The 21,950-nt window shown below is 34.2% G+C and overlaps 1 protein-coding gene across 3 annotated transcripts; it reads left to right on the forward strand.

Annotated features, from left to right (window-relative positions):
* On the forward strand, positions 256-15,011 carry LOC109345190. Of its 3 annotated transcripts, XM_019584030.1 has the most exons (12): positions 256-506; positions 958-1,081; positions 2,656-2,679; positions 5,377-5,657; positions 6,028-6,070; positions 6,185-6,248; positions 6,383-6,431; positions 6,522-6,623; positions 7,199-7,267; positions 7,399-7,564; positions 12,797-12,915; positions 13,348-15,011. In XM_019584030.1, exons 3-12 carry the CDS (start codon positions 2,676-2,678, stop codon positions 14,707-14,709), a joined length of 2,259 nt encoding a protein of 752 aa, XP_019439575.1. In that variant the 5' UTR covers positions 256-506; positions 958-1,081; positions 2,656-2,675; the 3' UTR covers positions 14,710-15,011. The 3 variants fall into 3 exon arrangements, with proteins under 3 accessions (XP_019439575.1, XP_019439574.1, XP_019439577.1); XM_019584029.1 differs by lacking the exons at positions 256-506; positions 958-1,081; positions 2,656-2,679 and having other exon boundaries at positions 5,358-5,657; XM_019584032.1 differs by lacking the exons at positions 256-506; positions 958-1,081; positions 2,656-2,679 and having other exon boundaries at positions 5,358-5,639.

The raw sequence follows: 21,950 nt of genomic DNA on the forward strand, positions 1-21,950 counted from the left end.
TATAATTAAGAGGATTTTTAGGGTGCACATAAAACAACATTTTATATTTTACAACTTTTATATTGTATAATATTTTTCAAGTTTTATTTCATTTATTTTACTTCATAAACTTTATCATTTTTAAAAAAAGACACCAACAAACTCATCAATGTTGTGTCAAATGTGAAATTGCCATATACATCTAACTTAAATTTGAAATATTATAATACTTTCAGAAGAGAAAATCAATTCATTGATCAGTTGTCAAACTTACGCTACATACTATACCGGCTATTGACAGTCATGATCAACCCTGTGCTTTTTAACTACAAACAAGTCAGATTTTATTGACAAACAAGTTTTCTTGTAAAAATGCAGTAACGTTCACAAAAGTTGAGCTGCAAAAATTTGTCAATCTCTAGAGATTTGAGCGTTCAAAAGAGAACAATTTCTTCTCCTTTATCATCTTGGATTTGTGGGATTGGTGGGTTTCTTACTCTTCACATTTTCTTTTGACTTTAGAAGTGGTAAGTTGTGTATGGTAATTATAGATTTGAGTTCAGGGTTTTACCTAGGTTGATGTTGTATATCTTTCAAAATGTTTGTCTTCACCATTGCCCATTGTTTTAAATTGTATCCGCAATTGCAATTACAATTTGGAATTCTCCATAACCACATGTCGATAAATTACAATTGTAGCAACTATGTTTTCTCAAAAAATTTCATAATTATAATAAATAAAATTATAATTACAATTTAAAACAATGTCATTTTATCACAACTTGCAATTGCTCGCATTTTTTATTACCAGACATTTTATAACTCAGTGGACCAACTTTGTTGACTTTTCCTCTTTTTATCATTTTGCCTCCCAAGTGGTATGCATGCATAATTTGTTTGCAACTACAAATATATGTACCTGTTTTTTTTTTAACCCCAACTAGTCACTGTTGCTAATCTTGAGATTTTGTTTTGCAGACAAGTTATAAGGTAAAAATGGTGTGAAATTCATGCACGCAGAGGAGTAAAAAAAATTCGTGGATCTCAAGTGATTTTGGACTGCCAAAAGAAGTGGTTTATTCTTCTTTTCTTTGATTTCTAGGTTTGGTGAATTTCTCACATTTTTTATGCTCCTAAGCTTAAAGTTGTGTACAAGTTTTGTCTAATGCTTTCTTATTACTTAATGTCATTAACATTATCTTTTGGGTTATTTTCAATGGTATTTTTCTTTATTCAGATATCACATGTGGTTGCTCTATTGTTTGACTATCATGCCCATTTTGCTTACACTCCTCACCAACTTTAACTTACTTTGAATTATTTTCCTCCTATTCTCATATTTTTATCCCCTTCAAATTAACATACACAATTTGATTTACCTTTCCATTTTAACCATAAAAAACCATTTCTATTAATCCTGAGATGTTATCAACATGTAATTTATCAAGTTAAAATGCAATGAAGTTTTTGCCTATAGGCAGTAAAATTCTAGAGATATTTTGGCCTTCCGAAAGAAAATTATTTCTTCCTTTTATTCTATTTTTTTTGGTTTCATAAATTTTTCACTTTCCTCCTTTCCTTATAACTTTAGCCTTCCTTTGGTTGAGGTGAATATGAGAGGAGAGAAAAGGAGAAGGGGAGAAGAGAGAAGGTGAGTGAAGTTTGAAAATCTTGATTCTTTGGTTGTGGAATGAAAGAGAGTAAGAGAAAGAAATATAGTAGGTCTCATGCCAAATTTTTTTCTCTTCAAAATGAATAGGAGAAGAAAGTAAGTTGACAGAAAAAAATTAGAAATGATTAAGTTACCCTCCACGAACTTCACACTATCACATACATGTGAAAGGGTAAAGTTATATATATAAGAAAAACTCACATTTTATCTCTTTTTTTCTCTCTTGTTTCTCTTCTACCAAACAACTCTAAAACTCAACTATATTTCTTATTTCTTTCTTTTACTCATAATCTTTCTTTACATTTACTCTCTTATAATTTTCTTCTCCAAACCAAACAAAGCATTAAAGTTTTGTGTTATTTATGGATACGTGGACATAAACAATGTTTAAAATATAAGATATTTGAATACAACATTATATATATGTATAAGAAAATAAAATTTAGTATCAATATGATAAAAAATATTAAATTGAGAATCAAAATTTTTGTATGAGGTCCACACAAAAACATTAAAAGGCATGTCTTTGCAAGTCAAACATTTAGTCAAAGATTACAAAATAAAATATGATTTTTCTTTCATTTTTAATACATAAAATCTTTCTCTCACTTCTTCATCATTGTCATTGAAAAAAATAACATCCAGCTTAGGTTCACCAGAACTTCAAAATCAACTGATACAAACTTATCTCAAGTTATATCTCACGTTTTAGTATCTTCTTTATCCAAATTGTTCACATTTTAAAGTTTTCATAAAAAAATACTTAAATGTCCAAAATGTGTCCATATTAATTTAATTAGGGTATTGGTTAAGTTTTAGAGTTTATAAAAAATTAATTTTAAATTAAACGCGTGGGATCATGAAATATTTAAATAGAACATATGTCATGAAATGTCTGATATGTGTTTCTTCTTATTCTTATTGATTTCTAAGTTTGGTAAATTTCGTACTGTATTTTGTTTATGGTTATTGATTGATGCTTTCTTGTTCAATTTTAATTACAGGTTGGAATTATCAATCTATCATGGGTATGCTTCAACACTATCTCTTCAATACTTAGTCATAATTATTATCCTTGAATTGGATATCATGAATTGTGGTTGCCTAATTGGTTTGATTATTATAATAACCATTCTCTAATTTACTTCCTATCATTTTCCTCTTCTTATCTTCCCTTAATCCTCATTCCTCACTACCCCCTCATCCTCTACATACATGCATTATTTGATTGGCTTTACCCTTCTTCATCATTGTCATTGATTATCATTTTCCTCTTCTTATTTGATGATTAAGTTTAATCAACGTCTCAATCTTACTTAATTTACAGTTTAATTTTATGAATATTTGGGTTAGACACGTCTTTATTTCTTTCACACATGCCTTTTCATCATATTGTTTTGTCACTTTAAATTATTATTTTCATTACAATTGTGGGTCCCATAATTAAATTTGGCACATTTAAAAGAGACTTATGTGTTTCTCTAAATTACTCTTAATACGAGTTACACACTTTCTCTCGTCCTTTTCTCCCGATTATATTTTATTTTTATTAATAATTCCCAATAATATTTCGTTGTCAAAAGTTGCCTTTAGCCCCCAAATTCATTTTTTAATATTTCTTTATTAGTTATTTGTCATAATAACTCAGCTAAGGCAAAATATTTTTTGGAACCTAAGCCATGATAAATTACTTTCCCATGAATAACTAATAATTAATATTTTTTGGTTGACTTTCACGCATAAAATTTCTAGTTTTGTGTCACACTCAATAAGATCATCCTCACCTCTAAGGGTGAGCAGTATCTGACCCTACTCGCACATCCAATTTAGTACGATCTTGATCGAGCCTGAGTATGGTCGAATTTCATCTGATCTAGGTCCGGGTTTAAAAATTAGACCAAATCAATATTTAGGGTTGGATAAGAGATAAGCATGACCTGAACCAACCCGTCTCATGGTCACTCATTCATCATATTTGTAAGTATATTTATTCAATTGTGTATAAAATAATGACATCTCTTTGACCGAAAGTATCATTGATTATCTAATTTTCTCATCATATTTATATATATGATAAATAATATGTATATCTATTATTTCATATGTCAAATTATATATTCATAATAATAAGTAATACTGAGAATATTTTATCTAAAAGAGATATACATTATATTTATCCGGGACTAGGATCAGGTTCTAGTTCAAGGGTTGATCTGATTGACATTTAGGATCAATTTTGGGTTTGAATGCTAACTCGATCAACATTTGGGATCGGGTTAGCTTCGGATCTGTGACCAGGTTCGAGTTCAAAAAACATAATCCACTTTTAAAATCAGGTAAGAAACAAGTCTTATCCAGCCCATACCTATCTCATACACACCCCTACTTGTCTCCAACTCCAAAACATATACATCAAGTCAGTTTCTCCCTTATATTGGTTCCAATAAATTGGTAACTTACCACTTAAAAACTAGTAGTGTATGTATGCATGTATATGTGTATATATAAGCACGGAAACAAATAAGTTTCTATATTTGTTTCTTCTTAAAAATACAATTAGTTAGTCCTATTTATAAGTCAACACAAAAGACAAAAAATCATAAATAATTACATATGATGATGAGCTTAGAAAACTCGATAGATATTAAAGGAACCAACTCGAGTTTAGAAAACTACTATACGAAGCGGCTACATGATGAGCTTTGGGAAGCTGGGCTATACGTTTTAGTGTGGAAACAAAGATAAGATGAAAGGCATAGTAAGGAATTATTCATAATAATTGAAGCAATCCTTCCCTTATGAGCTAGATTTTGAGATAGAGTTAGATATCATTATTCTTAAATGATATCATAATCTATTCCGATGTTGAGCCATTTGCACATGTGTATTCACTCAAAATTCCATGCTCTAGATGGACATTCTTTGGCGTGAGGTTTCTATTAAAGTATGAAGCCTCATATCATTTAATAATATGATTCAAAAGACATTTATAATAATTTAGGTAATCTTCCCTCTATGCACTAGCATGTAAAGGAGAATTAAGGTTAACTATTCCAACAATATGAATAGATATATGCATAATCATATAATATCATTCTTAGAGTCTTCTCAATATTCACTTTCCTTTATTTTCTTATTCTTTAGTTGAATGGATGAGAAATCCTTCAAATTATCTTCTTCTTTGTTAATTGTAGAGATTTTATGAATAGGAGTATCATTTGTTCTCTTTAATTTCTCTTTATCTCTGTTTTAATAAAATCTTCATTGCTTGTAAAAAAAACATAATCCCACAATTATAATGGTGAATTTGATTTTAAATAATGAGTTAGAAACCGATGATACATTGATTTATTAGTACAAGGTCTTGTCAGATCTTTTAAATTATTAGGTTAAATGTTCGATTGAAAGTAACATTTGTTAGAAGAAGATTACCACTCACCTCTTAAATAGATTAATTTTTTATTCATAGAATTAGCAATAACCTTAATTATTAAAAAAAGTAAGAAGATATATCCACCCTACACTATTTCAAGCCCGTTACTCTTAAAGGTACATGCATCTTACATGGTAAGTCATTATTGTTGTGCATTACTATTCCACAATATAATACATAAACTCACATATGTACATTACATAAGTTAGACACATATTTTTAATCAAATAATATAAATAGAATGTACAATGCCATTCATATAAAATGCATGTCATGATATATATATATATAGGGGATAAAGGAAAACGAGAGAGCATGTTTGAAGAAGAAATAGAACAGACAGAGAGAAGAAGGAGTACTAGAATTATAGCATTGGAAGAGAGGAAGCAAGTAGAAAGGGACAGGAAGTTGGCATTGGCAAGGAAGAACAACTCTACCAACCAAGAAAACAGAAACAAAGGCAAAGAAAAAGTTCATGCTAACTTAGATTATTCTAATGATGTTGAGGAGCATGGTCCAGGCAAGAAGGGACGCAAGAGCAATGAACTTGAACATGTGACATCTTCAACAAAGGTGTCATGTTTTTCATTCTTGTCCTTATCTTTTATATGTCTGCATGATTATATTTTTCTTTAAGTAATGTCTTAATTAAAGGAAGAGTATTATAAATGTCACAAAAGCATATAGCATTACTTATACTGATTCTTTCACTGGTTGGTATCTATGATATGTGATTCTTTGCTAAAATATTGAGATTGAGTTTATGATTGCTTTAGTGAAAAAATAATATTACAATTTCATGCTTACATTAAACCCTTTCTCAAGAAAAGCTTGGAGTCACTTAATTATCTGTTTTAATTATGAATAATGGATTAAGCATTTTCTATGTATTTCCTTTATTTGTTTATGATCACTTTTCCTTGCCATTGCAAATCCCATGCAGGAAGAACAACACCCTGGGAGTGGAGGTAGTTCAAGAAAAAATGGTGAGTTTATTAATTATCTCTAGCACATGTCAACTTTGTATTTGCACCTGCAATACTTAGCCATTGCATGTGATTTTCCTTATGTAGTGATATAAGAGTTGTTGTACTTTGCAGAATCATCTCAGAATAGTATTCCAGAAAAGCATGTCCTTGAATCTATCCTTGATGCCCTACAAAGGTGAAAACCATTTAACAGTATCAATATTTTTGTGGTATATATGACTATATACATCGTTTGACAAAATATATTTCATCATAAAGATCTCAAAGGAATCCATCCATAAATAACTAGAAAATGGTTTAAATGTGCAGGAAAGATAGGGAGGAGCTATTTGCTATGCCAGTTATTAGTCCTAATGTGGTTTGTAGTTTCCTTTTCAAATTTTTATTGTTTTTTTTTCATGTCATTTAACTTTGTGCTTTGGTAATAATGTTGGATATGGTTTGGAAGGTTGAGGAAGGTCACGATGGAATTACGAAGCAGCCAATGGATTTTGGTACTATGAGGGCCAAACTGCATGAGGGCATGTATACAAACCTAGAGCAGTTCAAGGTTTGAAAATTTTCATATTTCTACATGTAAATGTAGAGAATAAAGCATCTTCGAGTAGATAAGTTATTTCCTTCCGCCAGTAAAAGTATGACATGTATCCTATTTAATCATTTTTTACAAAAATATTTCTAAAACTAAACAAAATAGTGTACATGTCATACTTTTACTAGCGATTGGAGATAAAATTATCTCCTGGTATGAGAGGAGATACTTTATTCTCATAAATGTAATACAATTGAAAAAAAATATCTCCCTAATATTTTTTTCAAGAAAAAGGCATTGGAAAATAAGTAGTGACACTATGCTGTATAGATGAAGACACAAACACAGGATATTATGCTGGATGAAGTTTTGATTATTCTATTACTTTTCTATTATTCTGTGTGTTGCTCCTCGTCATTTACACATTATAATAGTCTGAATTGAGCTCCACTGTTTAAAACAATATAATGTAACTGATATATATCATCTATTTCCAACTATATTCCACACCCAGCTCTTTATTTATACACCTTGTTTTGAAAGACTTTCTCTCTATGCTTCACTGATTTATCATCTATTTCAATGATGTACAGCATGATATCTATTCAATATGCTTCAGTGCTATGAATGGCAATCCTGGAACCTCAAGATATCACAAAGTGGTATGACTAAATTAAATAGGAAGCCTTATTCTAAGAATTGTTCAGTTTGTTGTCACATTAAGCTATAGTTTATGTATATCTTTATATAGGTTTAGATTGTTCTAAGCTTTGTTTAACATAATTTCTTCCAGGCTGAAGCTATATATAGTCATGCTAGAAGGCTTTTAGAGGGTCTTAGTGCAGACCCTCAAGAATTTGGCTTGACATTGTCCCTCAACAAGAGATGCCCTAATAGAAATCCACAAGATGGACAACCGAGAACCTCGCGGCATGCAAGGCTTCCTCCTAAACCAGCTGGTATGAAAATCTGTTCCTCATTTAACTTGTCGCTAAAACTCACTTATGGTTGAGCACTTGCAAGGAAGAAGGTATTAGAGTTAGAATCAAGAAAAAGAATGGAAAACTAAGTTCCTACACTGTTTGTAGAGAAGAGACAGAGAGGAAGATTCAACTTTACAATGAGGCCCAAACAAAAATCAATAAGATGAGCCCAATACAAAAACAAAGTTTAAGCTTTATGAATTATATTTTCTCAGTACACCTCCTTAATTCATACTAGCTAGACTAACCATGCCCAATTGGTTTCTTTGTTCTTCGAAAGTGTTCTTCTTCAAGGCCTTTGTAAGAATATCAGCTAGTTGTTTTTTAGACTTGCAAAATTCTAGCCTTAGGTTCCGTTTATCCACTTGATCCCTTAGGAAATGATACTTAATTTCTATGTGCTTGTTGCGCCCATGAGCTATGGGATTCTTTGCTAAATTTATAGCAGACTTATTGTCCACTAACAGTAGCATTGAGTCTTCATTATGCAAACCAATTTCTCTTAGCAGAGACTGTAACCAGAATGCTTGACATCCACCTAAACAAACTGCAATATATTCAGCTTCACATGATGAAAGGGTCACTCTTTTTTTGCTTTTTTGAACTCCAGCTTATAGGTGCTTTATTGAGTTTGAAAAGATAGCTAGAGGTGTTTTTCCTTTCATCTTTATCACCACATCAATCTGCATATGTGTAACCAAGTAGAGTTTCTGTCCTTTTCTCACAATAAGCAGGGGAGAACACACCATAATCCACACTCCCCTTTTAGTATCTGAATACCCTTTTAACTACTACCATGTGAGTGTGCTTATCATCCTCCATATATTTGCTAACTAATCCCACCCCATAGGTTATATTTGGTCTTGTATTACAAATATACCTGAGTGATCCTATCATCTGCCTGTAAAGTGTTGAATCAACAGTTTCATCCTCAAGATTTCCTTTGCGTAAGGCACTTCCTGCTTCAACTGGTGTTGCAACTGAATTACACTCCTTCATATAAATCTATCAAGTACATCTAAAGTGTATTTTCTCTGATTAATTAGTATGCCTTTGCTAGTTCTCATGAATTCAATTCCTAGAAAGTATGTGAGTGAACCCAAATCAGACATTTCAAACTCCATCTTGAGCCATTTCTTTATGCTTTCAATCTCTTCAATTTTGCAGCCTGTAATGAGAAAATATGTACATACAGACATATTATTATTGATGCTGCAGTAGGTGATCCCTTCACATATATGACATGTTCACTTGTGCACCTAGACAATCCTTGCTTCACAAGAAAACTGTCAATTATTTTGTTCCATGCTCTAGAAGCTTGCTTAAGTCCATAGAGTGCTTTGTGTAACTTGTAAACTTTTTCATGGTGACCTGAGACCTCAAAACCAAGGGGTTGTGACACAAAAACTTCCTTGTCCAATGGACCATTCAAGAAGGTTGACTTTACATCCATTTACAAAGAGTCCAATTCCTTGAGCTTGCAATAGCTACAATAAGCCTTACTGTTTCAATTCTTGCCATTGGTGCAGATACTTCATCAAAGTCTAACCCTGGTTTTTGTAGATAGCCCTTTGCAACCAACTTGGCCTTGTGCTTGGCCACTGTCCCATCTGGTTTCAACTTTACTTTATATACCCATTTTACTCCAATTGCTTTCTTTCCTTTAGGCAGTGTAGTGAGTTCCCATGTTTCATTCTTTTCTATGGATTTGATCTCTTCCTTCATAGCTTCAACCCAACGATCTTCCTTAGTTACTTACTCAAATGTAATTGGTTCCATTTATGCAAGTAGAGACATATGAATAAAGCCTCCTTCATATGTGATTGTGCTATCATAGAACACTTCATAATCTCTTAATCTGTTTGGTAATTGTCTTTGCCTCTGAGTTCTTTCAATTACCTCTATATTATCTTTTCTAATCATGTATTCTTCTAGCATTCTTTGATTGCTTTCAATATCCATATGACTTGATTTAATTGTGGCTGCATTGCTTGAATTCCAATCTCAAGATTGTGTTTCATCAGACTTAAGATCCTTGCTATATGAGATAGAGTTTGTCTTTGGATTGTATATTTTGTATGCTCATGTTGAATTGTATCCTAGGAAGATCAATTTTTCACCTTTGTCATCCAACTTCTTCCTTTTGTTGTCTTGTATGTGTCTATAACAAATTGATCCAAATACCTTGAGGTGTTTCACACTTGGCTTAAGTCCAGACCAAGCCTTCTCTGGTGTGATTTCTTTCAGCCTTTTAGTAGGACTTCTATTTGCTATATATGTTGAAGTGGCCACTACTTCTCCCCAAAATCTCTTAGGAAGTTGCTTAGTTTTCAACATGCTTCTTGTCAACAGAGAATAGTTCTATTGACCCTCTTTGTTGTCCCATTAAGTTGAGGGGTGTAGGGTGCAATTATCTCATGAGTAATGCCCTCCTTGTCATAGAAATCATGGAATTCATGAGATACATATTCTCCTCCCCCATCACTCCTTAGCAACTTCAATTTGTGACCTCTTTGTTTTTCTACTAATGCTTTGAAACTCTGAGATCTGCCAAAAACTTCATTTTTTCTTCTCAGCAGATAGATCCAGAACTTTCTAGTATAGTCATCTTTGAAGGTCAAAAAATATTTGTTTCCCCCAATTGATTGAACTTCTAGAGGTCCACACACATCAGTATATATAACTTCTAAAAGATTAATGGTTCTTGATGGTATTTATGATTTAAAAGTGTTTCTGGTTTGCTTACTTGTTAGAAAATTCTCACAAACTTCAGTTGGAGTTTTGATATCAGGAAGACCAATTATCATAACCAGTGTTATTAATACTGTATCAATCATCAAACCGGATATGGTACTCATATAGTGGTATAACAGTTCAACCGGTGGTTCACTAATTAAACTGCATACTGACGAAATTATATATATAATACATTAATATTAGTGTTGAAAAATCAATTTTTTTTTTATTTTCATTAAAAAATTAATTTTAAATAAAAACCTGCTGGTATGACTGGTACGGTTCAATTGAAAATCAACCGGTTTTAGCCGGTTTTGGCCGATTTTAGTCGGTTTTGATTGGTATGATTGCGTGACCAATATAATTATTGTACCATACTGGTATTGAGACCGGTTTACCAGTTCAACCAGTCAATATAAAACGTTTTTAACAACACTGACCATACCATCCTTCTTTAGTAATTCTAAGTTTCTGAAATTGATGTGCACAAGTCTTTGATGTCATACCCATGTATCATTTGCTATGGATTCTACGCATTTGTGGTTCTGAAGTTGAATACCAATCTTGAAGGTCGTGTTGCTTGAGAGTGGTGCCTTCAAGATTAGAATCCTTTTTTTTGTTAAAGACTTTTAGCATTTTGTCATTCATCCTCATATAGTATCTTTTTTTAAGCAGTTGGCCAAGGCTGATTAGATTGTTTTTCATCCTTGGTACATATAGAATATTTGAAATGTATGAAGCAGTACCATCTTTCCTTTTGAGGATGATTTTTCAAATTCCTTCTACTGTTATGAAACTTTCATCTACAAACTTCACCTTAGTTTTCACAGAGTCATCAAGTGATAGAAACCATTCCTTATGCCCATTCATATGATTTGAGCATCTTATATCTAGATACCAATTTTCAGTAGAGGAATGTTGGTCTGTTTGTGGTGATCATTAGCAATGCTCCACTTGAGTCACTTATTTCCAAACTAGGTTTGTCACATTCTGCCATCAACGGGACTTCCTCATCCTTGGCCAACCTGGCTTCTGCTTCTTTGCTTGCATTCAGAATCAAAATGACCTCAGTTTTTACAATTGAAGCATTGAATCTTGCTCTTGACTTTCCTTTTTCTTCCATTTTCTTGAATGTTTCCTTTCTTGTCATTTCTAGAATCTGCATCATAACTCTGATTGCTTGAGTTGTCCTTGAGAAACCCTTGTCCATTCTAACTTTATTTCTCATTTACATACCTTTTTTCTCTCTACAACCTTCCACTGCCCTTTCTATGTCTGTCATTATGCACCAAATTCCTTTTCTTGAACTGAACACTCAATGCTTGTTATGATTGTCTATCAGTTACTCTTTCAAGGAATCTTTATCCGTGTGCTTCTAGTGACCCTTGCAGCTCATCAATCTTGAAGTTCTCAATATCTTTTGACTCCTCAATTGCCACAACAACATGATCAAACCTGGCAGTAAGTGTTATGTGAATCTTTTCTAATATGCTTTATTCAGATATTTGTTCACCACAAACCTTCATCAAATTAATCAGGCTTCGAATTCTGGTGAAATATTCATCTATAATTTCTTGCTCCTCCATCTGCAATAGCTCATACTGTCTACGCGTCATTTGCAATCTGACCTTCTTGACCTTCATCCCACCAGAGTAACATTTGTCCAAAATCTCTCAAGCTTCTTTCGAAGATGATGCAGCAGAAATTTTCTCAAATTTTGGACAATCTACACACGGATGTATCAAGAAAATGGCCTTGCAAACCCATCTGAAGTTGTCATCCCTTCTTGTAGATGTTATTTCCCTTTTCTCCTTGATGTTCAGATTTCTGATCACTACCTTTAGCTTTACCACTTGAATCGTAATTCCACTCGTGCTGCCACAGGTTTTCTGATCGTTTAGCTCTTGATACCACTATTAGAGTTAGAATCAAGAAAAAGAATGGAAAACTAAGTTCCTATAGTGTTTTAAGAGAAGAGAGGAGATAGAAAGGAAGAAGAAGTTTCTATTTTTGTGAATGTGTTGTGCTAACTAACAACCATTCAACTAACAACTTCTATTTATGGAAAGATTTGTTACAATGAGGCCCAAACAGAAATCAACAAGATGAGCCCAATACAAAAACAAAGTATAAGGTTTATGAATTACATTTTCTCAATAGAAGGAACACGTTTACTAGTTAATGCTCTCAATCAGTGTTTTAACTTACAGTTGTATTGTGTTTACTATAACTGCGGGAAATTCGGTGATATGGGCACAATTATGGTTGCGATATCATTGTATAGTCTCCCGAAACTATAATATTGAGACCACAATTGTGGTCGTGAATGCAATTTAAAACACTGATGAAGAACTTACAGTATGTTATTCGCTAAAGCTTAATAAGTTCTAATTGAAATTTACATGAACAATTAGTCAACCAAAACTCTTGTAGCTGTTATCTTTTAATGTATTTCCTCTTTCTTTGGCATAGGGAGAAAGAAGGCTACTCATTCTATGGTACATGAAACACAAAGAAGGGACATGTATTGGCCACCAAGTAACGATACACTGGTTTCGGATTTTGTTAATGCAAACAAGTTTAATATTCAAGTAAGTTTTGTTTTCCTCCTTAACCATTATTTAATTGGGTCATTATAGAGAATTGCATTTGCACTAGAGTTATGAGCAAAAGGATAATTTAAATACACATAAATTATGTTACATACACTATAGATTATATATACATGATGTAATCAAATAGGGATTACCTAGAACAAACACTATCTATTCTAAGGATGAGACACAATTATCAAAAAGAGGATGAACTAGTGAAAATTCTCTTTGTAGTCCATAAATTTGAAAATAAGATAAAAGGATTTCATCTCATCCCAAGAATAATGAAACCAAATCCAAATTTTACTTGTGCCCAGTTTCACATTGCATATAGGCGTTTGTTTTATTTTTTACCACTTTACTAAGTATCTCAATTTCTGGTAGTAAACTATGAACACTTACTATTGGTAATGCATATTGGCATTGCAGTTGATCGCAGACGCCAGTAACTATCGAGCTAGCCTGCTGCGGTTCGTAGAAGATTTAGGACCAGTTGCTAAAAGGGTTGCAGCACAAAAGCTACAATCCTTAAACCTCATTGATAATGTTCCAGGCACTGAGATCCTTCACCCAACTGCTTCTCCACATTCACCAACAAAGTTGGACACTCCCAACAATACTGAAGGGCTTCCTCTTGCTCTTTCCTTAGCCAATAATACTCCGAAAATTCTTCATGCTTCGGCTGATCATGAAAACAGAAATGATAACAACACCATTGCTGTTGGTGTTAACATTAATGATGGTGCAGATAATAGCTGGAGTGCTCGTGCCGCTGCCATTTTGGGCAACATCTTTATTAACAATGACAAAGGGAAAAGTCTCTATGGGTATGAGAATTCTAATGCAGTAGGAACCATGGGCAATTGGGGTCCTTCCAAGGGCAAAATGGTTTCCACACATGAGAACATGTTCTCATTTCAAGAGGGTACTATACATAACCGAAATGGCAACAACACCGGTCATTCGAACACCTCTGCTGGGAGCTCAAGAACTGTGTTTACCCGTGTCTGGCCGACACAAGTGATCCCACCAAAGCCACTGGAGTCCATAACTGGCAACAATAGCCGCCCAGTGCTATCATTCATGCAACAACCAAGGGCAGAAGACTATTACTCCATGCCTAATACTAGTAACCTCTTAGAGCTATCTCTTATGCCTCAACAACTAATGCCAACATACTCCATGCCTCTCATCAATGAGTCAGTGCTATCTCTTGCATCTCATCATAGGCCAGAAGACTACATTTCTATCAAGCCTACCATTAACCTCACAGGCCAATCTCATGTGCCAGAACACTCTATGTACTCTGGTATTAATAGTCACTCAGGTTTATCTCTTATGCCTCATCTAGAGCTCGGAGGGTCCTCTAATCCTAGAAACAGCGTCTCCGGGAAATCTGTTTTTTCGTCACAAGATGCAATGCTCTCAAATTGGGATCAACCAGACACCTTGTTTGGTTTAGGCACCCCATATGAACATGGGGACTTTGACGCCTTGATGAGTGGTTCAAGTTCAACACAATATTTTAACAATACTCCTTACCCAATTGAGGCAAGTTATGAACAAGTGCTGCAACATGCCCCATCATCATACACTCCACCACCAACCTTTTTTGACAGTCCAATGCATCTCATTCGTGAGCCGAACCAGCAGAGCCTATTTCATCAGCCAGAACCAGAGATATCATTAGATCATGGAATGCCCTTGGGCAGTGCATTGAATTACAATGAAGAAGGTGCTGCTCTTGTAGACCAGCCACAAGAGGTTACTCGCAAGCTTCTTCCGGACTGATCAGCAGACTGATTTGGCTCGTAAGCTCGAAGATTGTTAGATAATTGCAAACTGAAAGACTAATGGTTTCTGTAAAACTTATATATTTCTGCATCTTGGAGTCTGAATTTGATAAGTTAGTTAGAATAATCTCTATGATGGTTGAGTTTGGAACTATTTCTGTTTGCTTAGGCAAAACTAGAACAAATTACTTCTTTAAATTTGCTCAACTGTGCCATCTAATGCTACAAGCTTAGAACATATTGGATGGAATAAATGGAGGTTTTATATGTATGCTATATTTAACATTGAAATTTCATGGATGCCCACACTAGCGATTGGATGAGATTTTCTTTTTCCTTGGCAAAGTTATTGTTTGACTGGACTAGAGAGGCATAACAGCACAAGTGAGACATCACGTCTTAAACCAAAACTTTAGCCATCAGTTTCATGAGTTTTTCCCACTTATAAAACTTTTTCATTCATCTCCTTATATCCAATGTGAAACTTCACACTTGAATAAATCCAAAGTTATCCTCCACAAGAGGAGAAGATCTTGTTCTAGCTCAAGACATCCATAGTGAAACTAACTCTTTTAGTAAGATTTTTCCATACACAAGACTTAGCCTTAGATCCTTACTTGAGGTGATTCATATACCACTTCAACCAACCATCAGTTCAGTTGATGATTTGGATGAGATTCAAAGGCTACCCCATTAATATATATCAGACCATGGATTCTCTAGAATTTGAATCCTCTTATGTTTTTGAATAATGGAATTAGATTGAAGATATTCCCTTTATTGAATACCCCTTTAGCTTGGCCTGAAGAAAATATCAGAACATATATCCCTTTATTGAACATCAACTGAAGATCACCGTGTTATATGTCACCCTTTCTCTCAATATTATATGGGAGATGAAGGTGCCAAGAAGATAAAAAGGATGTCGGATATGGAAAAATTCCTTCTCACCAAATGTTGAGAGAAAGTTGAGTAAAAATAGTTGAATTGTATGACATGATCAATATGATCTTTGAAAACTGTTAATTTTTTGTGGATATTCTTTTTTATTTTAAAAGAGAGAAAGAAGAAAAAATTAATTTCTTTTTCCTTTCACTCATATTAAACAATATAAAAATTCACAATTTTTCTCACCTCTTTCTCTTAATAATCGCTCACGTGTTTCTTTCTTCTAAATTTCTTTCCTCAACCAAACAAATTATTAAGGTTTTGATTCAAAATATGGTATCTCACTTATAACTCTTTACCATTCTCAAATCTGATAACAATGTGACTCAATTATTGTTGAAGATTCATCGGTCATAGATAAGTCCAACAAGTACTATCATAGCCAATTATTGGATGGAGACATAATTCAAATTAAAGAAAAAGGAAATCAAGAAGAAGCATAATTCTTTTGTTGAAGAAGAAATCTAAGAAAGTGAATAAAAGAATGAAGAACAAAAGATTAAGAGAATGGAAATTACATGAATACTTTTATTAGAATTGAATTGAATTCAATACAAACTTGATTCTTCTAATTTATAGCTAGAAAAATCCTTAACAACTTAACTAACAAACCAAGTAACATAACTAACACATTTTGCACGTGTTAAATATGACAAAATACATAAATCAAATGATGACTTGGGCTGCAAGTAATAGAAAGCCCATTGATCTTATGCCTTGAATTATGACCGCAGTGTTTAGTTGATGTTTGGCCTAGACCTTGACTAGGTGTGTGACCTCATGCGTGTGTGACTCATGTGTGACCTTGGCATGAGATATGTCTTGAATTGTCTGATTCATGTGTGAGCCTTTAAAAAACACAATTATCAAAAAGAGGATGAACTAGTGAAAATTCTCTTTGTAGTCCATAAATTTGAAAATAAGATAAAAGGATTTCATCTCATCCCAAGAATAATGAAACCAAATCCAAATTTTACTTGTGCCCAGTTTCACATTGCATATAGGCGTTTGTTTTATTTTTTACCACTTTACTAAGTATCTCAATTTCTGGTAGTAAACTATGAACACTTACTATTGGTAATGCATATTGGCATTGCAGTTGATCGCAGACGCCAGTAACTATCGAGCTAGCCTGCTGCGGTTCGTAGAAGATTTAGGACCAGTTGCTAAAAGGGTTGCAGCACAAAAGCTACAATCCTTAAACCTCATTGATAATGTTCCAGGCACTGAGATCCTTCACCCAACTGCTTCTCCACATTCACCAACAAAGTTGGACACTCCCAACAATACTGAAGGGCTTCCTCTTGCTCTTTCCTTAGCCAATAATACTCCGAAAATTCTTCATGCTTCGGCTGATCATGAAAACAGAAATGATAACAACACCATTGCTGTTGGTGTTAACATTAATGATGGTGCAGATAATAGCTGGAGTGCTCGTGCCGCTGCCATTTTGGGCAACATCTTTATTAACAATGACAAAGGGAAAAGTCTCTATGGGTATGAGAATTCTAATGCAGTAGGAACCATGGGCAATTGGGGTCCTTCCAAGGGCAAAATGGTTTCCACACATGAGAACATGTTCTCATTTCAAGAGGGTACTATACATAACCGAAATGGCAACAACACCGGTCATTCGAACACCTCTGCTGGGAGCTCAAGAACTGTGTTTACCCGTGTCTGGCCGACACAAGTGATCCCACCAAAGCCACTGGAGTCCATAACTGGCAACAATAGCCGCCCAGTGCTATCATTCATGCAACAACCAAGGGCAGAAGACTATTACTCCATGCCTAATACTAGTAACCTCTTAGAGCTATCTCTTATGCCTCAACAACTAATGCCAACATACTCCATGCCTCTCATCAATGAGTCAGTGCTATCTCTTGCATCTCATCATAGGCCAGAAGACTACATTTCTATCAAGCCTACCATTAACCTCACAGGCCAATCTCATGTGCCAGAACACTCTATGTACTCTGGTATTAATAGTCACTCAGGTTTATCTCTTATGCCTCATCTAGAGCTCGGAGGGTCCTCTAATCCTAGAAACAGCGTCTCCGGGAAATCTGTTTTTTCGTCACAAGATGCAATGCTCTCAAATTGGGATCAACCAGACACCTTGTTTGGTTTAGGCACCCCATATGAACATGGGGACTTTGACGCCTTGATGAGTGGTTCAAGTTCAACACAATATTTTAACAATACTCCTTACCCAATTGAGGCAAGTTATGAACAAGTGCTGCAACATGCCCCATCATCATACACTCCACCACCAACCTTTTTTGACAGTCCAATGCATCTCATTCGTGAGCCGAACCAGCAGAGCCTATTTCATCAGCCAGAACCAGAGATATCATTAGATCATGGAATGCCCTTGGGCAGTGCATTGAATTACAATGAAGAAGGTGCTGCTCTTGTAGACCAGCCACAAGAGGTTACTCGCAAGCTTCTTCCGGACTGATCAGCAGACTGATTTGGCTCGTAAGCTCGAAGATTGTTAGATAATTGCAAACTGAAAGACTAATGGTTTCTGTAAAACTTATATATTTCTGCATCTTGGAGTCTGAATTTGATAAGTTAGTTAGAATAATCTCTATGATGGTTGAGTTTGGAACTATTTCTGTTTGCTTAGGCAAAACTAGAACAAATTACTTCTTTAAATTTGCTCAACTGTGCCATCTAATGCTACAAGCTTAGAACATATTGGATGGAATAAATGGAGGTTTTATATGTATGCTATATTTAACATTGAAATTTCATGGATGCCCACACTAGCGATTGGATGAGATTTTCTTTTTCCTTGGCAAAGTTATTGTTTGACTGGACTAGAGAGGCATAACAGCACAAGTGAGACATCACGTCTTAAACCAAAACTTTAGCCATCAGTTTCATGAGTTTTTCCCACTTATAAAACTTTTTCATTCATCTCCTTATATCCAATGTGAAACTTCACACTTGAATAAATCCAAAGTTATCCTCCACAAGAGGAGAAGATCTTGTTCTAGCTCAAGACATCCATAGTGAAACTAACTCTTTTAGTAAGATTTTTCCATACACAAGACTTAGCCTTAGATCCTTACTTGAGGTGATTCATATACCACTTCAACCAACCATCAGTTCAGTTGATGATTTGGATGAGATTCAAAGGCTACCCCATTAATATATATCAGACCATGGATTCTCTAGAATTTGAATCCTCTTATGTTTTTGAATAATGGAATTAGATTGAAGATATTCCCTTTATTGAATACCCCTTTAGCTTGGCCTGAAGAAAATATCAGAACATATATCCCTTTATTGAACATCAACTGAAGATCACCGTGTTATATGTCACCCTTTCTCTCAATATTATATGGGAGATGAAGGTGCCAAGAAGATAAAAAGGATGTCGGATATGGAAAAATTCCTTCTCACCAAATGTTGAGAGAAAGTTGAGTAAAAATAGTTGAATTGTATGACATGATCAATATGATCTTTGAAAACTGTTAATTTTTTGTGGATATTCTTTTTTATTTTAAAAGAGAGAAAGAAGAAAAAATTAATTTCTTTTTCCTTTCACTCATATTAAACAATATAAAAATTCACAATTTTTCTCACCTCTTTCTCTTAATAATCGCTCACGTGTTTCTTTCTTCTAAATTTCTTTCCTCAACCAAACAAATTATTAAGGTTTTGATTCAAAATATGGTATCTCACTTATAACTCTTTACCATTCTCAAATCTGATAACAATGTGACTCAATTATTGTTGAAGATTCATCGGTCATAGATAAGTCCAACAAGTACTATCATAGCCAATTATTGGATGGAGACATAATTCAAATTAAAGAAAAAGGAAATCAAGAAGAAGCATAATTCTTTTGTTGAAGAAGAAATCTAAGAAAGTGAATAAAAGAATGAAGAACAAAAGATTAAGAGAATGGAAATTACATGAATACTTTTATTAGAATTGAATTGAATTCAATACAAACTTGATTCTTCTAATTTATAGCTAGAAAAATCCTTAACAACTTAACTAACAAACCAAGTAACATAACTAACACATTTTGCACGTGTTAAATATGACAAAATACATAAATCAAATGATGACTTGGGCTGCAAGTAATAGAAAGCCCATTGATCTTATGCCTTGAATTATGACCGCAGTGTTTAGTTGATGTTTGGCCTAGACCTTGACTAGGTGTGTGACCTCATGCGTGTGTGACTCATGTGTGACCTTGGCATGAGATATGTCTTGAATTGTCTGATTCATGTGTGAGCCTTTAAAAAGTGATTTTAAAAAATGTTTAGTTGAAATAGTAGTTTTTAAAATAATAATTTTCTTCTATAGAGTTTTTTAGTTCCAATAAAAGAATGAAATGGATTGAATATCTATCCATCCAAATCTATGAAAAGGGAGTCGACTAAATTGGATGGATTGGAATCCACTGGATATGGATGAATTGGATAACTTAAAATGTAATTTAAATAAATTTATATGAATTAATAGATGATTTCGTACATCCATTAACATCTAAATTCAAATTCATCTATTTGTCACTCCGCCTGAAATATATCGACATATCAAAATCAAAGATCTCCTAGATGTGTTTCAATAGCCAGCAATATGCTCTCAAGTATTAGAAGGTCATGGAATGTGATGGAAATGAAAATTTTATAAGTTTCAAAATTATTTAATCCAAAAATAATTACAATTTTGGAACCTTAAAAAACGTTGGTACCAGCATCTTTATCCAGTATTAAAATCTCTACTATCGGACATTATATGCACTTGGAAAAAACCATGTATGGTGGAAAGTGGAATTGTGTTTAACTCATCAAAGCTTTGCTTTTGTGTTTTTTTATAAGTTAATTTTTTATTAAGAAGAGCAAAAATTACAACCAAAAACCATATTATACACTTCTCACATAAGAGAGGCCAAACCCCACAAAAAGTGACCAATATTCCAACCCAACAAATCAGAAACTAATAATAGCACTCCAAACACAAAATTGAATCAGAGAACTTATACCACGACATAACTACTCCTTGATGTTGTCCTATGATCCAAAACCAAGATTTAAGTTTTATATCATCCACAATCTCCTCGATGCAAACTGATTTATTGCTAAAAATAACTTCATTTCGAGCTTTCCAAATTGACCAAATACCAACCATCCAAAGCATCGAACACCAACCTTTCAAGATACTTCCCTTGACGGACAAAACATGTTGAAGCAAGTAGGGTTTACCTCTTGGTGGTAGAACTACCTCTAAGCCCAACCATCCATAAATATGTTGCCAAATTTGGTAAGAAAAATGACAAAAGAAAAATAGGTGGTCTGTCGTTTCTGGATGATTCTGACACCAGACACACGAAAGATTATCACCTGAGAAATTTACGCCCCTCTTAGCTAAATTCCATTTACACGGGATCCTATCCAAAAGAAGTCTCCAAGCAAATGCACGAATCTTCAAGGGTGTCATAGACTTTCAAACCACATTCCACATTTGTCGTTCCTCATATAAAGATTCGTCATCAGTTCAAATAACTTTGTCGGGTGATTTGACCGAGTAAGAATTAGAAATGTCATGGATTCAAACTCATTTGTCTTCAACATCTTCCCTCAAAGTACACAAATTCATGATCTTCAAAAATCCATCTATCAAATGGTTTTTCCACTCGAAAGGCTCTCTTCTCCAAGGTATTTGCCATGTTCACAATCCATCCCTCCAAACACCTAACTGCCCCACCAAAGCCCCCTTTACCGAACTCAAATTGTAAAGTCTCACAAAAGAATCCTTCAGAGAGTTTTCCCAAGTCCAGAAGTCCTCCCAAAATCTAGTGTGACGACCATTCCCACCGCCCTTTTAAACCCACAAGCAATCTTCCCAAGAGAATTAACTGACCCTCCGACAACCTTCTTCAGATCTCTCCACCATATAGACTCTAATGACCCTCCCTCACCTATACCAACCCACTCTAACACCGTCTGAACACTGTATTTCGAATGTAAGACTTTAGCCTATACAGACCCTATCTCAGACAACAGTCGTCACCTCCATTTACCTAGAAGAGCTAAGTTGAAAGACTCAATATGTTTGATACCCAGACCACCATTAACTCGATCCTTACAAACTGATTTCATTTAACCCAAGGGATTTTTCTTTAGACACCAATACCTCCTCACAGAAAATCTCACTGAATTTTAGTGGTAGCCTAGATCTGTTTTGTTTTGGAATAAAGTGACCGACACACACTACACTGCAAATCTGCAATCAATAAAATTTTAAGGCATCTCTGTGAGGATG

The sequence above is a fragment of the Lupinus angustifolius genome, chromosome LG04 (assembly GCF_001865875.1).
Source record: "Lupinus angustifolius cultivar Tanjil chromosome LG04, LupAngTanjil_v1.0, whole genome shotgun sequence".
Lineage (NCBI taxonomy): Eukaryota > Viridiplantae > Streptophyta > Magnoliopsida > Fabales > Fabaceae > Lupinus > Lupinus angustifolius.

Excerpts from the sequence above, each read along its gene's own strand:
- LOC109345190 (XM_019584029.1), top strand. The coding sequence starts at position 5,358 with ATGATATATATATATATAGGGGATAAAGGAAAACGAGAGAGCATGTTT. Across the intron at positions 5,658-6,027 it reads ATGTGACATCTTCAACAAAG|GAAGAACAACACCCTGGGAG; the intron begins GTGTCATGTTTT and ends AATCCCATGCAG. Across the intron at positions 6,249-6,382 it reads ATCCTTGATGCCCTACAAAG|GAAAGATAGGGAGGAGCTAT; the intron begins GTGAAAACCATT and ends TTAAATGTGCAG.